This window comes from Buteo buteo, chromosome Z (genome assembly GCF_964188355.1).
Source record: "Buteo buteo chromosome Z, bButBut1.hap1.1, whole genome shotgun sequence".
Lineage (NCBI taxonomy): Eukaryota > Metazoa > Chordata > Aves > Accipitriformes > Accipitridae > Buteo > Buteo buteo.
This window is the reverse complement of record NC_134204.1, coordinates 42,295,231-42,312,715: the sequence shown is the minus strand read 5'-3', so window position 1 is coordinate 42,312,715 and position 17,485 is coordinate 42,295,231. Positions and strand designations below refer to the sequence as shown.

General features: G+C 36.9%; 1 protein-coding gene across 1 annotated transcript in view; it reads left to right on the top strand.

Moving 5' to 3' along the window:
* Positions 1-17,485, top strand: part of PRUNE2 (prune homolog 2 with BCH domain) — a 146,914-nt gene that overhangs the window by 39,335 nt on the left and 90,094 nt on the right. The window contains exons 5-6 of the mRNA XM_075020057.1: positions 2,243-2,395; positions 4,941-5,035. Of these exons, the coding sequence (XP_074876158.1) occupies positions 2,243-2,395; positions 4,941-5,035 (248 nt within the window). The remainder of the gene's footprint in view (positions 1-2,242; positions 2,396-4,940; positions 5,036-17,485) is intronic.

Below are 17,485 nucleotides of genomic sequence, written 5' to 3'. Positions count from 1 at the left end.
AAAGCACACACAGCTGTGGTGAAAGTTTGACACATTGCGTGTCTGAGGACCTATGCAGATGCACAGACTGCCTAGCTCATCCTAGTGCTGCTGGGAGGCTGTATGGGAAGTGCTACAGCCTCCCTCCCATACGTAATTGTGTGTTGAATTTGAGCATGCATTATGGGTCCAGTACTTTCTGCTGGAGTCTCCATTTCCTCTGTGTGTGGATGAGCAATTTCTCTGTCTGCTCCTGGAGGAAGAAGAAAAGGGTGCTGAAAAAGCAGAAGATTGTTACTGCTAAAATAATTTCATGGAACCTGGTCCCTGAGCTGCCATTTATCCAGGTGCAGCTCAGACTCAGCACACTCTGACTAAGAGTGTGCCGTGAGCCGTCTAACTCATTCTGGTCACTGCCCTTCCCAAGGTATGGACAAGAATATGTAGCACAGGCACTGTTACCTGGTTAGAGGTGGGAACTACAAAAGGATATTGTTAGATAAATTATCCTGGCGGCTACTGATTGAGAAACTTGCTTCACATAAAAGGGATTGAAAAATAGGCCTTGCTAAGAGAGAGAGAGAGAGATCTTGGGTACTTTATATGTCAGTTGTTTACCTGTAGACATCTGAATTCTGCTTGCTGTAGAGCCATGTTTTGTGTACCTAAATTTACAAAGGTCAGTCTGGGTCAGTATACACGATTTTCACGCAGTCTGTATTTCTTTAATATTTTTGATATCAGATAGGGTAGGAGCATTGTCTTAAAGTGATGGTAAGACTGACATAAAGAAAAGGATGCTGAGAATTAAAATAGTATTGGCAGTGACTATATGTGTAACAGAAACACAGAATGGAATTTCACATATGTGAATTTCCAGAAATCAATATTGGATGGGGAACAGCTTTTGGCTTGTTAAGCATTACTTATTATTTAATCCACATAAGATTTGTCTAATAAAGAGGTGTGTACTTAGCACAGCAAAATTGTTTTGTGTTGCCAATGCTTCATGAATGTTGAAGAAAGGCTTTTTGTTATTTTATGTGATGACAGCGTAGGAGAAAAATGGATACATACTAGGTGTTTGGGTCCTAGTCAGTCTAGTGAGATTGAGAATGGCTGTTTCCAAGTTTTTCTTTTTCTCTCTTGGCTCTGTGCTAAAGCCTAAACATTTTGGCTTACAATATACTATTGTACTGATTTGCTCGTTGACCTGGCATGATGCAATGCAATCATACAATTGTTTGAAATCCCTGTGCACCATACAGTAATAAATAATTTCAATGCTGAAGTATAGTATTATCCTTAATTTAGTGTGAATAATTGGAAGCCAAGGCTATCTTTGGGTATATTAATAAATGGGATCCCAGTCTCCAGGGAATGAAGGGGTGACTTTAGACGTTGAACCACCAGGAATGTTCCATCCAGAATGGAATATATGCAGCACATACTTGTCTGAAAAGACATCAAACTCAACTCTGTACTGTAAGACCATACCAATTATGGTGAAGTTATTTATTGGATTATGTTTCTCTTAAGTTTCAAAATTGAATGCATCATTTTGTTTCGCTGAATATGCTGTGCTTTTTTGCTATGTTCATTGATGAGGAATTGACTGGAGTCAGTTACACCAAAATGACCAATGACTTTAAGATCATCTTGTCCAACCCCCCTGCCACATGCAAGGACATCTTTCAGTAGGTCAGGTTGCTTGAAGCCCTGTCCAGCCTGACCTTCAACACTCCAGGGATGGGGCATCCACAGCTTCTCTGGGGAACCTGTTCCAGTGTCTCACCACCCCCAACGTAAAGAATTTCTTCCTTAGGTCCATTGTAGCGGTTCATTGACACATCTGTAGAAGGAAGGTTGCCATTGTGGATTTCCTGTTTCCAAGCTTACTGACGCTTGGTCTAACACTTAGAGAGAGGAACAAGCCCTGGTGTCCCACTGCTCGCTAGTGGCCGCGCCATAGAGCTGTGTTAGACATATAGAAGCATGCTGCGCACCGTGGCAGCACTGGGCCAGCCGGTTAGCTGTAGCATAGGCACTGACAAGCCACCCAGCTCAGATTTTAGAAACTGCCTTTGTGTTAGGAGGATGTTTCTGTGTGAAAAGCATTCAATATCTAATTCAGTGAACTTGTCAGTGGAAACAACCTCCAAGAAGGAAAGGGCTTGGATGGTGGTACAGTAAACATTCTTGTTTCTGTAGTACCTCTTTGCTGTTCACAGGAGGCATTGATTTTTGTGTTTCAATGTTTCAGGAAGCATTCTCTTCAAGTGCTTGTCTTTGGAGGCTGACAGAATTACAGAGCAGCAGGAGAAAGTCCTGTCAATCCTAGAGGAAAAGTTTCCGGATCTTCCCCCACGAGAGGAAATTATCTCTGTTCTCCAGGAGACTCAGTTTAACCCACAAGGTAGTGCAACTTGCTTCCATTTTTCAGACCTTTTATAAATTTAGTTATGTAACTGTATCAGAATATGTTGGCTCGTTGTGTGTGGTGAAAATAAGTTGCAGCATGCTATCTTCATTGATGGTTACATGTATTATATTTAATTTTAAGTTAAGCAGCTTACATTCTGAATCATGGTATTGAGATTTCTGTTGAGGAACTACTGAATTTTTAAATAATCTTGTATTGCTTTTACAGATAAAGTAAACATGGATTTAATTCATGTATTGCTTTTACAAGTGTATGCTAGTCGAGAATTTGTGTTGATGAAGTATAGGGGCATAATCAATATGCAGAAATTATGCTGCAATTGTCCACATGGTGTGGGAGTGGGTTTTATCTTCTGACCCTTCCCAGGTTTATTGAGGTCTGTGTACAAGTGAAGTGAATTTGACTTCAGACTAAGATTAAGGAAGCAGTGGGAAAATTGCAGTTCTTTCATTTTTTTCTGCTAGAGATAGCTGAATACAATGTCATTTTTTCAGTCCTCAAAAGTGCCAATGTTTGAACCCAAAATTTGGTAGCAGGCTTTTGAAGGGATGCTCTGGAAGCCTGAAGAAAATTGTTACAACAACTATCCCATTTTTGACTCTTTGTTAAATGGCATTGGCTACCAAATTGTTACCAAAGACTGAGCACTGAATTACTGAGGTATTTCTTTGTTAGATATATCATGTATGCACAGAATCCATGCAGACTCAGTCTTTTTTTTATCGTTCTCTGCCCATCCACAGAATCCTCTCATCTGAATTCAGACAGTCAGCCTGAGATGGCTGCCCTAGCTGGTGGTTAACAACAGAATTTGAGGTGCTGCTTCCTTTGCTTGCTCTTTCAGTGAGGTTGCAAGCTAAATTAGTTCATGGCTATATATCTCCACATAGTTCCCTGAAGTTCCTCCAGACATTAGTCAAAGAATTGTAGTTCAGAAATTAACTGAATGCAGCCTGGATTGGAGAGACCCAGTGAAAGTGGCTTTTATGGAGCTCAGTTCTTAGTTCTGCAAGTTGCCTGGAAAGATGGTTTAGTAATGTTTGTCATAGACTTGGCCCATGAAGTTTACCCTGATATCCTATGCAAAATTTGGACAAGTAGATACAATGGATTCAATCTGCATGGCATTGGTTATCAATAATTTTTATGTGCCATATGAGGAGGGCAACGTCATGCACTCTTTTTTTTTTTGTCTCATAGCTGCTGTTTGCTGTGTATTACAAGGTACATACTTAACACTGCATATATTCATGTGGCATTTGTATTAGTAAGGTGCTGTTGAGTTTCTAGAGCCCTTTGAAAGCACTAACCTCTGATGAATATTTTACCTTATATACCTGTTATTTCAGGCACTATTAGGACAACTCAGCGGAAAAGTTCTCAGTTTCATGCAGAAATAATAATTTATTGGCCTGATTTAATGAATTCATTTGTTATTTGAGGCACAGTGGGCTGTAGCCCACCAGAAAGTCTACTGGTTACCTATAAATATTTTTAAAAGGAAAGATGCATCTTGTCATTAAATTGAGTGCAGTAGCTGGACTCTATACAGCAACAGTAATGAGAGGATTCATTTCTCTGGCTTAAGTTGGTATTTGGCTTCCTCTTAAAAATCAGTCATGCAAACACATTTTGGATGTTACACTGCTAAGCTTTAAAAGTCTGTGGACATTTTAATTGCCACCCTACACTGAAGTAAGTGGCTTGCTGCTTTTTTATATAGACATTTGGCTATCATGTCTGGAATTTGATTGTGTGATATGGCCATGTTCCTATACATGGTACATATTTGAGAATCTTGACAGCATTTTAGACAGACATCTCCCATTAGAGAAACTTAGTCACATGGATTTTCAATACATTGTACTCAAACATATCAACATGTCTGATTGCAATGTGAAGCAATTCCAATTCTACACTGTTGCTTCTGATGATAATATGGACTTCTGTTTATATGGTACATAAATATCTAGTTTGTTCATTCACTGTCTGATGTACATAAGAAAACCCATTGGTGTTGGTATCAGTTTGTGAGGAAGGTCAGAAAGGTTGAATGACTTTGTGTTTACAGAATATCTTAAGTGCTTTGCTTCTGAGTATTTTATAAATACCATAGTATTCCACATGTGCTTTTCAATATATTGCTCATTGCAGAAGTGTTTCATATTAGTGATTTTGTATTAGACCATAGGAATGGTCTATCTATACATTTATCATCAACTGGAATTCAGTTAGCTTAAAAAATGTGAGTGTTCACACAACTTCATTGCAGGAGACTTAATTCTTCATCCTTTGCTTCCCCCCAGCCCCTGGCCTTAAATCTCTTCCTTGCTTAAAAAAATCCCTCTAGAAACATTAAGCATTGAAATATAAATGTTGGTTTTAATTTTCTCATAGAATGGTCTAAAATACAAAAGGCTCAACATTAAGGTCTAAGCTGTGTTTTTAATTTATGTTGCTGCATCTGGTCAGCTGTAGACACTTGTATGTATTGAAATTCCTTTCTCTTCTCAAACAGGTGTAAGTATTGAGGAGGTTATGCTGAAGGATCTCAAGGAGATTTCAGATGGAGAAATCAAAGTAGCAATTAGTACTGTGTACATGACACTAGAGGTAAGAGGAAACGAAAACAGCATAGTTGGTAAGCAGCCCTATTGCATACAGAGACAGTTCTTTTAACAAAGATTTTGAGCCAGTTATTTTCTCAAGATTATACATGAGCAGAATTCTCAGTGATTTAATTAACTTTGAGAGAAGCAGTAGCTGTTTGTAGTCTGGCTTATGTTGTTATGCATCTGATCATTTCTTCCTGTTAGTCTGTACCATGGTGTGTTAAAACAATGGCATCAGCAAATTGCAGCCTTTGGGTGAATTGAAGGTGTGAGCTTTCTGGCATACTTTAGTAGGTAGGTGCTAACTAGGACTTTGTCTTACCTTTCACTTACGGTGTAGCATACAATTTATAAAGCCAGTCTAACACTCTCTCAGCTTTTTGAGAGGAGGGGATATTCTTTTATGCCTTCTATAAACCTATCTTGATACCGTGTAATGAAGTGTGTCCATTGCCACATCGCCTGAATTAAAATGTTGGTAGAAACAAAAGGACCTCAGTGGGGCAGAAGTTCCTAGAATTTTGATCTTTTGGATCAAAACTACAGATTTGTGTTTTTGAGTATCCCTGAGACAGCCTGAAAGTGGCTGCTTGGGTTTTCTTTCTTGACCAGTCCCAAACATTTTGTAATTGCTTAGGGAAAACTCTTGTGTAGTATGTTTTGTATCATTATTTCAAGATTATTTATGTTATGGATATTGATAATTATTTACCGTGACCTGAACTAGATATAAATGTTTCTGGCCAATATATAAAAAAAATAATTAAAAAATATTAATGTTTAGATCATTGAACAAGTATGACATGGCACTATTACTTCTGATGGAAGTTTACATACTGGTGTACTGATTAATAATAAAACTAACTAGACTGAAGAAAATCTCAACAACAAAGAGAGACTTTTATGTAGTATGTATTTGCAATTTACAGTCTCAACGTTTGCCTGAAGGTCACCCATACAAAAGTATTTGACATGCAGAAGAAGTTGTCATCTTCTACTTTTACATTTTACTTTAATCAAAACTTTAGTTTACTTCAAATGGTACTAAAGAGAATCACTTAAAAAAATCACTTGAATAGTTCTTCCCTGTGTATATCCTATGAGATTTCTTACAACATGTCTATTGTGATGCATTTTAGAAAAAATAAGGTGCTTCTGTGGTTGAAAAAGTTTGTGGTGTGATCCAGCTAATAATTATCCATATATTTCCGTTTGCATACTAAAATATACAAAGCAAATTGGCTAGCAAAGCTTCAAGAAATGAAGGAAAATCTGTTAGTTTCTTGGTTAGTTTCTCAGTGTCAGGCAATCTTTACCAGCCACCAAACGTGCACTGCTTTATGAACCATAATTTTTCTCCTGAAAATTATGCCAAGGTTGGGAGGAAGGGGGGTGGGGGAAGAGTATTGCAAGATAAATCCCCAAAAGAGGAAATGGGATTTAAAAAAATTATTTATAAAATCTTCCTGTTCTTTTGTTTTAAATCTTACTCTCTTATTCTGTCAGTTCCAGTGAATGGTGGACACATAGGGCTAGTAATTAGGAGCTAGCTCTAACATTACTTTTTTTTTTTAATTTATTTTCTTTTTAATCTTGTTTAATAGACTACATAGAATGCAGGCCTTGCACTCCACAGATCTAAGCTCCAGCTAAATGTAGGTGAATTCATCTTTACTATTCTACATACTCAAAATAAATCATAACCTAAAACTTGTCTTCCTTTTGGCCACAACTCACAAATTGAATTTGTCAACAGTAGGTTTTCATAGTCCTAAAAGCAAGCAAATTTTCAAACTTTTTTGAGTGATTGTGTAACATTTTGTGCTGACATCCTTTGTTCAAGGAGTGTCAAGTCTGGTGGTCAAGCAATAAATGTTTCATAATTGTTTTTGTTAGGGTGTATCTAGTGGTCATCATGGAAGAAAAAGGAGATTCATTTACATGTAAAAAGAAGAAACTGCTCAGTGTTTTACTGATGTTAGGTGGTTTTTAATCCCAATCTGTTAAGTAATTTTATTACTAGCATTTTTGATGGTGTTTTTCTGAAGTTAGAAGTGTATCTCTTTACTTTCTGCTCTCAGTTGTTCTTCTGTGAATAGTTTGCTTCAGAAAGAGCTAATTTTTCAGGGGTGCAGCTGCTTTTTTTCTAGTTATAATGTTTTACAAAGTCACACATTATACTAAAAGGACTCTTAGTTTCACAGTTGGGATGGAGGTCAGTTTTGCATTTGCTGCATTACTGCCCTTTGTTCAAACATTTTCTGAACTCCCTGATTTACAGTGCTTGACCAGCACAAGACCTTTCTTACTTGCTCTTATTAGAGCCAGGGATGATATGGTCTGCATGATGGTAAAGCAGATGGCTTGTAAAAACATTCTGCGCTTGGTACTTCACTCAGTATCAGAAACATAATACATAGAAGGGAATTATAGACAAAACTGTCCAGACCTGTCTGTCTATTCAGTTTAGAATTCTGTTATGTACTCAGAATATACAAACTTCAATGACTTCAGAATTTTCTCAGCAATAATAGTGGTCATTTGTTATTCATCCTCAAAGTGCTCTACAGAAGTTACCTGACTAAACATTAAGGGAACATGAAGAACAGGCTTGGCTTTGTTGCAGGTGTTGAATCCCTAATGTGTTTGCCTCTTCAGAAATCTCACAAGGTCTTTTTTTTTTTTTTTTTTTTTTTAAATCAAGAGGTATATAAAAGTATCTTTCATTAAAGTCCTTTCTGTAGGCTTGATTATTTGCTTTGGTTCAATGGTCTACCATGTAGGTGATACTGCTAAGAACAAAGATGGTGATTATACGATTATACTTGGGTAGAGTAAGCTGTTCACAAGCATGCACCCCCTACTGTGTTGTATATGTATGATGAAGAGTGAAAGTGTTGTAGCCTGACACTGAAGCTCTGATTTTAGTTAGAGCTTCTCAATAGTAAAGACAGAGATCACTTAAGTCTGATATTCTAACAAGTGTCACACCTCAGTAGCACATACTCAAATGATTCTAAGTTTTTCTTATTTCTTGTTTTGTGGCAAGTTTTACAGATCTTTATTGAAAGTAGATTCAGAAAAAATTCTCTATTCTTGAGAGGGTGGACGCTCTTTTCAGCAAAGTCTTGACCTGGAGCTATGTTCCTTTCCCTTCTCTACTGCTGATTTCCTATGCTAAATAAATATTTTTTTTCAGCAGTTTCCCCTCTGTAAATAAGGATATTAATTTCATAAATGTGCAGTATATTTAAATTAATTGAAGCTTGTGTTAGATATGTTGCTATAAACCCTATTTTTATCAGTATTGCTACAGATTCCTAGTATCTGTGGGAATGTTTTCTAAGTTCTGTACTTTATAAGGAGAGAAATGATGGTAACTAATAAGTCATCAATTTTAAGTTAATACTCATAATTAATTCTAGTACTGTTGCATAGCAGTACTCAGACATGTAGGACACATGCAGCTATGCTCCTGCTCTCCAGTTTCTCATGCGGAAAGACAAGAATGCAAAAGTTGTAGTGTGATTGATCTCAGTGCTTTATTTGTATGTACATACTGATTTCAATCAACAGTGTGTGATTTACATCCATTGTCTGTTGGCTTACTAGTTGTCAACTGATTTTTAAGTGTGTCCTGGTTTCAGCTGGGGGAGGCTTAATTGTCTTCCTAGTAGCTGGTACAGTGTTATGTTTTGTATTCAGTATGAGAAGAATGTTGATAACACACTGATGTTTTCAGTTGTTGCTAAGTAGTGTTTAGACTAAGTCAAGGAATTTTCAGCTGGCACAAGGGGTATTGCATACCATGTGATGTCATGCCCAGTATATAAACTGGGAGGAGTGGGGCTGCAGTTAATCACCACTCGGGAACTAACGGGGCATCGCTGACGAGTGATGAGCAACTGCATTGTGCATCACTTGTATATTTCACTCCTTTTATCATTATTACTGTCATTTTATTGTTGTTGTTTCTTCCTTTCTGTTCTATTAAACTGTTCTTATCTCAACCCACGAGTTTTACTTCTTTATTTTTCCCCAATTCTCCTCCTTCTCTCATTGGGGGGGGCGGGGTGTGCAGTGAGTGAGCAGCTGCGTGGTGCTTAGTTACTTGATAAAAGTGAATCTTTCAGATATTAAAGGGATAGACAGTGTTGTCATTAGTGATAAAGGCAGGGACGGCATTTCGTGTGGATGTGTTTAGGTTTCTGTAAGAGTCTATAGGCAGCTTTGTATTTCTTGAGGTAACTACCTTTGGATCTGGGCTTCCTGGATTTAGGTGGCATTAAAGCTGTAAGGTGAAATCAGGCCTGTGTCTCCAGTGACTGGCTGCCAGAGCGTATGCTACTTGGATTTCACATGCATAGCAGCATTTTTCAAGAGAGTGACAAAAGAAAAGCGGCAGCGCCCAGATCACAGTTATTTTTATTGCCTTTGCCGGAAAGTTTCCCCAAGTCATAATAATGATTACTCATAGGATATTGTTGCAAAATTCAGTGCATGCGTTACAGTTAATTTCTGTTACATTATGTTATACCCTGAGAGTATATTTTGCTTGTTCCCTGCTGGAATTCTCTTGGAAATGAGAAATATCTTCTCAATGTGACTTTCTGTGAAAGTAATTTTTTTCCTGAGAAAGGAATACTGCCTTTGTAAATTGAACTCTATTCTCTGCTTTCTTAAGTCTAGTGCACCAGTACAATCCAGTTTTCATGAGTGTTCAGTTTAGTTGAAATGGCTCATGATATTGTAACTTGGTAACATGTTTGTTGGACTAAATCCTTAAACTTTTGATTCATGAAAATCTATGCTAACTGCTGACAGAACTTAGAGTAATTTAGGAAGACAGAAAATCAAGTTGCTCCAAGGAGAAGCAGGGTAGTCAGTTGAAAACAAGGCAAATAGTCTACGATTGTCTGCTATTGACTGTTACAGACAAGGGAATATGTGTGTTCTGAAGGCTGACTGATCTGCTGAGGTTCTCGTTCATGTTTCTGGCCATGGTATCTGAATAGTTCATAAAGGCAATTTGCAGGTTGTTGAGGTTGTGTAAGCTTTTATTGTTGTAAGCTTGGAGCCACCCCTATGGGGGTACCAAGCAAAAGAAAATGTCAGAGCCTCAGTGGGGGCTGCTGTCACCAGTGTTGTTGCCCCAAGAAAGCGACCTGCACGTTCATGCCAGCTTGACTGTCCTTAGGTAGAATCTAGTAGTCCAAATGAGTTGAGGATGGTACCAAGGGAAAGTTCTGGCTCTTGCAACAGCTTTCCTCTTTGTGGCTCTGTGTCTCAGAGAAACTCACAGTGGCTGTTCCAGCAACAGTAACAGAAAATTCAGAAATGTGTGGGCACACAGTGGATCTGCTTCCTAATGAATAAGTAGTCTGATCTCAGAGAGATGGTTTAATTTTCAGGCTGTTTTGTAGTATTAGTATGGCATGCATCTATGTTACTAATTTGGACATTTTTATTTGTGTATTTTGAAAAGTGGTGCTTTTAATAAATCTGTAAAGGAAATCAAGAATCTCTGTCTCAGCTGGAGCATGTCAAACAAGTGCTAGGAAGACTATTGCACACAGTTAAGTGATATTACAGCAAGTTTGAAGGTTTGAACTTTTGTTTTCTGTCTGTAATGATTGGACCATAGTTATCTAGTTGGGAACTTTTTTCTTGCAGTATAAATATAAACATATTTTAAATGGCATCAGATTGGTCCAGGAATTTGTTGTTAATGCTAAAAACAAAACAAGAAGAAAACCCCAAGTAAATATGTTAACATTTAATCTTCCAGTAATGGAATTGGAAACAAAATTCTCAGTAACTTACAATAGCAATGCTGTTACAAGTATTTTTCTGATGCCTGTTGTGAGAAGTTAGGGTATGTAAAATAAATGATGTATGGAGCTGTAGGAATGCGACTTTTGCAGACTACCTTATGTCTAAGGAACATTAAACATAGGGTTCTCGTTTAGCAAATAAATAACCATTCATTTCAGTGGCTGCATAGTCTGGACTTTTGTGCATATTTTTGCAAAGATGAGAAGAGGCCATTAGGGATTTAATATAAAATAAATCGCCAAGGGGTCTTCTTGTAGTCCTAGTCTTTCTGCCACATGGTGTGTCACTAATGTGCATAAATGGGCTTAAATGAATTTGTTATCTGTATTACATTTGCAGTATGTATATATTTATATATTATTTTTTAATTGTGTTTAAAAATAAAACATTAAATACATCATTTCTGAGAGTTGAAAACATACCATTTGTAAATAAATCAACCTTAATTAAGGTCTTAAAATGTCAGTGTGTGAGATCTGCCTGTAGGAAAATGTATAACATACATAGTACACAAAGCTTGAACATACTTTCATTTGCTTTTTTAGAAGTATTAGGAGGGTCAAGTCATCACGTTATAGGACTGAGTAATGCAGCCAAACATGCATTAATGTAAATACTGTACTCATGTTTAAATGTCAGACTGTCGTGTTCTGGGGGACGGTAGCTGTTCTGTTGATGCCTCAGGTCAGCTGAAGTACCCCAGTTGTAGTGAGTACAATCCAAGATGAGGAGAGCTGAGGCAGACCTGCTGAATTCTCTGATTACAGTGATTATCAGGATAGTTTATAGTTTTAAAATAAAGACCAGATCCCTTCCAGAAGATGATGTGAGGGTCATATGAGCTAAAGTTCCCCAATGCAGTGACATGTTTCTGCATGAAGTCATGTAAGATGTCAGGCAAGGTGTTCATTATGGTCCCTTGTGATGTAAGAAAAATGTAAACTTGTAAAACTGGCAAAGACCATTATATTTATCAATCAGTCCAATTCCTGTGCTTAAATCATTAAATAATTATTTATTCAACTGTCATTTTTCAAGGTGTATTTGATTATTTTATTCTATACTGCTGTCATAACTCATAGTAAACCAGAAGCATCAGAGATTTGGTACTTGCAGTATCTCTTTGAGAATGCACAAGGTATACGGTGATATGGTCTGCAATGGTATGTATGTAGGATTTCAGTTTATTTTGGTGTCTGAAGAAATTGGATAGACTTCATCTGTTAGACCAGATGTGACACAAATTATAAATTTAGCCCATGCTATTGTTTATGATTTTGCCTTTACTGGTTTTGTTCAATCTTGGTTCAAAAGTTAATAAACAAAGTAAAATAACTATGTGAATTATTAAAGGAATAAGCGTAGACATTATATTAATCGACTAACATCACAATGAAAATGTGCTTGTGTTTACAAGTACATTGTTCAAGAAAATAGACTGCATTTTCTTTTGTATCATTTATGAAATGTGTTAAAGAAATTAAGACATTTTCTTTATGAAATACAGCTGTATAATATACACTATCTCTCAGCTAAATAAGATGCTATCATCTACAGTATCATTATTGGACTGCATTCCTGACTTCTACAAAGCTGACTAATTTATCATTTGTGTACTCTCCTAGTTCTTGTCAGTAGCATCTCAGCTCAGCTGCTCATGGGGCATAGACATTGACAGCGGGAGGTGCTGTTTTGAGAAATGTTCAGCATAAAAAGAGTTTTTTTCTATGAAATACAATACACTTTTTAAAAAATTTCAATGTAAAACCTAACTTGGTCTTTTAATATTTTAAGATCTGGCCGTAATGCATGAGAATATAGGAACTGATAATAGTTAGGGATAACAACAATATAAATATTGCAGAAAAGTTAAATTTTATTTTCTGCTATTTAGTTTATGTTTTTTTCTTTGCTATTGTGTGGGAAACAACTTAATTAGAACATTAAACTGTTGATCCAGAATTACAATGTAATTCCAGCCATAAGTGAAAGAACTTCTTTGGGGTTTGGTAGGGTTAGTGTTGCATTACTACAGAAGACAGCAATTCTGCCCACAGGAAGTGACAGAGAGATACAGGGCATTTCTGAGCAAATGTTTGTCTTGGTGACTGCTTTTGTGTTTTTCATTGTGAAATAAATATCCCCCCCCCCTTTAAAATCATGCAATATTTATTTAGAATAGTGATATTTTGATGCAGAAAACCAACAAAATATGTCTGCCGTGTCTTGAAATACTCTTTTTGTTCATTTGTTTGACAAAGCATGTGCCTAAAATGCCTTCTGAACTGCAACGTAAGTGAATGCTTAACACCAGGTAAACATTAAAATAGCCTGTGTTTTTAGCATAACCATTAAATTTTATACCTTCTGCTACATATCAGGTGCCTAGTTCTGAAGCTATCAGTTATTTTAAGATGTAGGAACATTTTGGAATTTTGAATTAGTCAGATCAAGTGCTCTGTAAGATTTTTCAGCATTTATGTTTTCTGGTTAGATGATGACAGGGAAGATCCTGTTTTTGATTCTGTGTAACTGGGTACATTATCAGGGTTACTTGAAGTCAAGTGGTTTGTCTGCTGAAAAATTCAGGGTTTATTCAATTTTATATACATTTTAATATATTTCATTTATAATACAGGGATCAAAAAAATACACAATTATTCAAGTTGAAAACCTTCAGCCCCTATTTGAGTACTCAAATTTAGAGTAGCTAAGAACACTAGCTATAATTCTACCAAAGAATGCAGTTTTTCTTTCTCTCTTTCTAGGAGGCAGATAAAGTTTTTCTCAGAAAGATCACTGCTTCTGTGTTCAGAATTATTTACAGCTTCTGTGCCTCTCTAATGGAGTTTTTGTCATAAAGCTGCTGCATGAATGTTATTCACCAAAAAATATCCTTTTTGTCTGCAACTCCATAGCTAGATTGCTTGTTTAAGTTTTATTTTTTTGGATTTAAGTGAATCCAGATTAAGTCTAACCTGCAGGCTCTTTGACCCCAGAAAACCTGACATTCAGAACTCTTGTGTATGTTGCAAATATTGCAACATCTTAGTTTTTGACCATTTTTTCCTTTTCTGTACAGACTTAATAAATAAAGTATCAAATGAAAATTCCTTCAAGGTAATTTTGCACTGCTTTGAGGCTAGAGACTTTTATTATTTTTCTCCATAAGAAATTCTATTAATTTCTATGTATTAATATATTATTTTTAGTTCAGAAATTGCCCCATTTCTGAAATAATTACAATACCTTTAACCAAAGTTGTTAAGTCCAGATTGAATTTATTTATTATGATAAAGACAGTAGGAACTGTTCAAGGTCTTAGGTAGGTTTTTAGCATTTCTTTTTTTTCCTATTTACTTTTTTTTTTTTAATTACTTTATCTGAAGAATAAATCTCAGTAATATGAGTTTCATAACTTTCTCCATATTTGTGATTTGTGGTTAATAACAAAATCATGCATTGTCTGAAAACTTAGCTATGGAGAGATATTCCTTTCTCATGCTAGCATAATTCTTGTGGTTTTATACAAGGCCACAGACTTCTCATTACTGTTTAGGTAAAAGAAGGTACAACAGGATAGTTTCTTCAGCTGTGATTGTGTAGCTCTCAATGCATCAGAATTTCTCATGTTCGTCAGGCGGCTGTCTTCCAGGATGCTGACAGTCCCCTTTCCTTCTGAATATGAGATAAACGCAGCACTTAAGCTGATAGAAAACAGGAAAAAGTTTATTGAGGCCACTAAGTTTATGCCAAATGGAAACTATGGCAGCTGATTATCTTCCCCAAATAAGAAAAAAACACAGTATTTGCATTGTAGAGAGGGGGAATTCAGGCATATATACAACCCTTTCACACTTGGGAGAATGTTATAGTCAGTTCTGTAAGAAAGAAATAATGAATCTGAATATGGGTTGCTTGGTTCTTTGGCTCAGGTCAAGCAGGACTATAGAGTTAGTAGTAAAATCAGAGAACCTGGCAGAATTAATCTGTCTTCGGTGCCAGATGATTTTTCTTCTTCCTTTGCCTGAACAATGAAACCAGTTGAAGGTAATCTCTTCTACCCTGGATTCTACCTTTGCCAACAAAAGCTATTAAATGGTATCTATTTATTGCCAGTTCTGGTTCTTTTTATGGAAGGACAAATCTCACTACTAGGTATTCTGTAACCTCACTGCATTTCAGCATTTCTGTCTTGCTGTTCTTGCCTTTTTCTTGGTCACATTTCCAATGAATTTTCAGAAAACATGACTCTCCCTTCCTCCTTCCTCTCTGGGGGGGGGGGTGGGGGGGCAGAGAAAAAAAAAAGATGTAGACTTGCAGAAACAGAAAGGTAAGAGTAAATGGAGTCCACAAGGAATCTTCTTGCGGTCCAGTCTTCTGTTTTTTCCCCCACTGCAAGACTGCCAGAGAGATATAGTCAGCAATCTGTGCCTGCATTCTAAACACAGAATTTGATTTTTTTTTTTTTTTTTTTTTGGGTTTCATGGATGCCGGACATCTGTGTATGCTGGTTTGTTTTCTGAGTGTTTATCACAGACTAGAAAGGAAGAAGGTTGGAATAGATTAATTTTGTACCCAAAATGGGAACTGTTAGATCAGCTCTTCAGTTGGTAGAACACCGTGGACTTACTGTGGGTTGTCTTAGCTGAGGAAGGATTTGGGAATGAGTTTGAATAAATGGCAATTATACAATGAAGAACTCCTGCAATTGTGTTTTAAAACCAAAAATCTTAATTGAGCTTTGAGTTAAGTGCTGTTTTTTGTCAGATTTCATCAGGTACTGAATCATATTCTACTGAAAATGTATTGTTTTGGTCTAAAAAGTTTGTCATCTCTTCTCTGTATAAATAGCATTAGCAGGGTTGTTTCTTAGCATTTGCTATTAAACAAGACTTTCTAAATAAAGGGAGTGGAGATAATTCAGAAACAAAAAAGTGATTTTCCTTTCATATCTCTCAGTTGAGTATTTGCCATATGGGTTGCTCAGCATCACACTCTCAGCAGGTCTAATTTATGGTAAACACACAGTGAGTGAACAGAAAAAAAAGGCAATGAAAATATTAATATTGTCCCCCCACCCCATTTTTTTAAACTGAACTGAACGTGTTCGGGTTCAGCCCATATAGTTGTGACATTTAGTTGAGTATGTATGTATTTGCCACTCTGCTGGGAGTTTGTGAAGACTGAGATGCTGCGCTTTTCTTGGCATGAGCCTGATTTGCGGGAGCTTGCATGGCAGTGTGTAAATTATACCTTCCCTGCTCCGATCTGGCATGCCGCCAGGCCCCCCAGGGCTGTGTTCTCTCCATGAAGGGCAGTTGGTGAAAACATTGCTGCTCTTGCTGTGGCATGGGGTGCTTTAGCTTTTCCCTGGGCCTCCACAGGAGGATCACCAACTGAGTGAATGTGTTGATGCCCTGGTCCACTGCTAGTATTTGGAACAGGCAAAGAAAGAGATATAAAATAAATAACGGTATGGATTTTTTTCGAGATTCACAACCACAGAAATCCACAACATCAATATTTTGAAAACCTTCCGTCTCCCACAAGTTCCTAGGGTTTTCTCTTACTGTTGCATATGTGTTTTCTTTCTCGCTGTGGGTTACCTTCTCCCTCTAGGGACTTTGCTGCCATAACCATCCTTCAGGGACTCTTTAGAACTTGGTCAACCCCGCTCCTTAGTGTGCCTGCATGGAAAATCACTGGAGAGCAACACAAAGTACTAAGTGTGTATCAGCAATCCAAGTGAACACTCCTTCATCAGTGCTTCCAGCTCAGGGAGTGAGTTTTTTCACAGGAGGGTTTGCATTGCTATTAAAAAAAAAAAAAAAAAAAAAAAAAAATCTGGTTTACAGTGGGAGCAGGCATATCTGAGGAAAGAAATGCATTGTTCTGAAAATAGAAATTGCTGCCATTACACACTTGATATTGTAATTACAAACAGAAAATAGCTACAAAAGAAAATGCTTTAAAAAAGCCATGATTTGAGCCCTGCCCTCTGCCTTACGGAGATCTCATAGACCTTGGTAATGCATATACTTTCCTTTCTGTCTGGATACTTTCTATTCCGGCAAGAAACCTGCACATTCCTGTTCCAGATCTGAGGATTCAGCCAAATAACTGAGTACTGTGCATCATTCAGATTTAGAAGAAAGTGCAACAGTCCTGCATTGAACAATCATGATATAATTTCCTTTAGGCAACATTTTTTCTATGTCTTCAAGAGGAAATATTTAATTTACAACATCTGCAGGTATTTATTTAGTTCAAATAAATACAAAAGTCTTTCTTTGGATCCTGCTAAATGTTTGTCTCGCCGTGATCTCCACAAGTTGGCAGTAAGAACCACAGGTTGCATATTTAACTTGTATATTAGTATTTGCAATTGTGTTTCATTTCCCCATGTCCAGTCTTTTGAACAGGGGTTAATTGGAATGACCAGTTTTGTTTCTCTGCTTATTATTGAGTATTCTATACTCCTCTAGTGTGCTTGTGCTGCATCTTGTTGATCTTCTCCATGAACTAATCTATAAATACTTGCAGATGAATAAATAGAAAATATTGGTTGTTTTATCATCTAGTATGAATTCTTCCTTCATGTATATCATTAGCC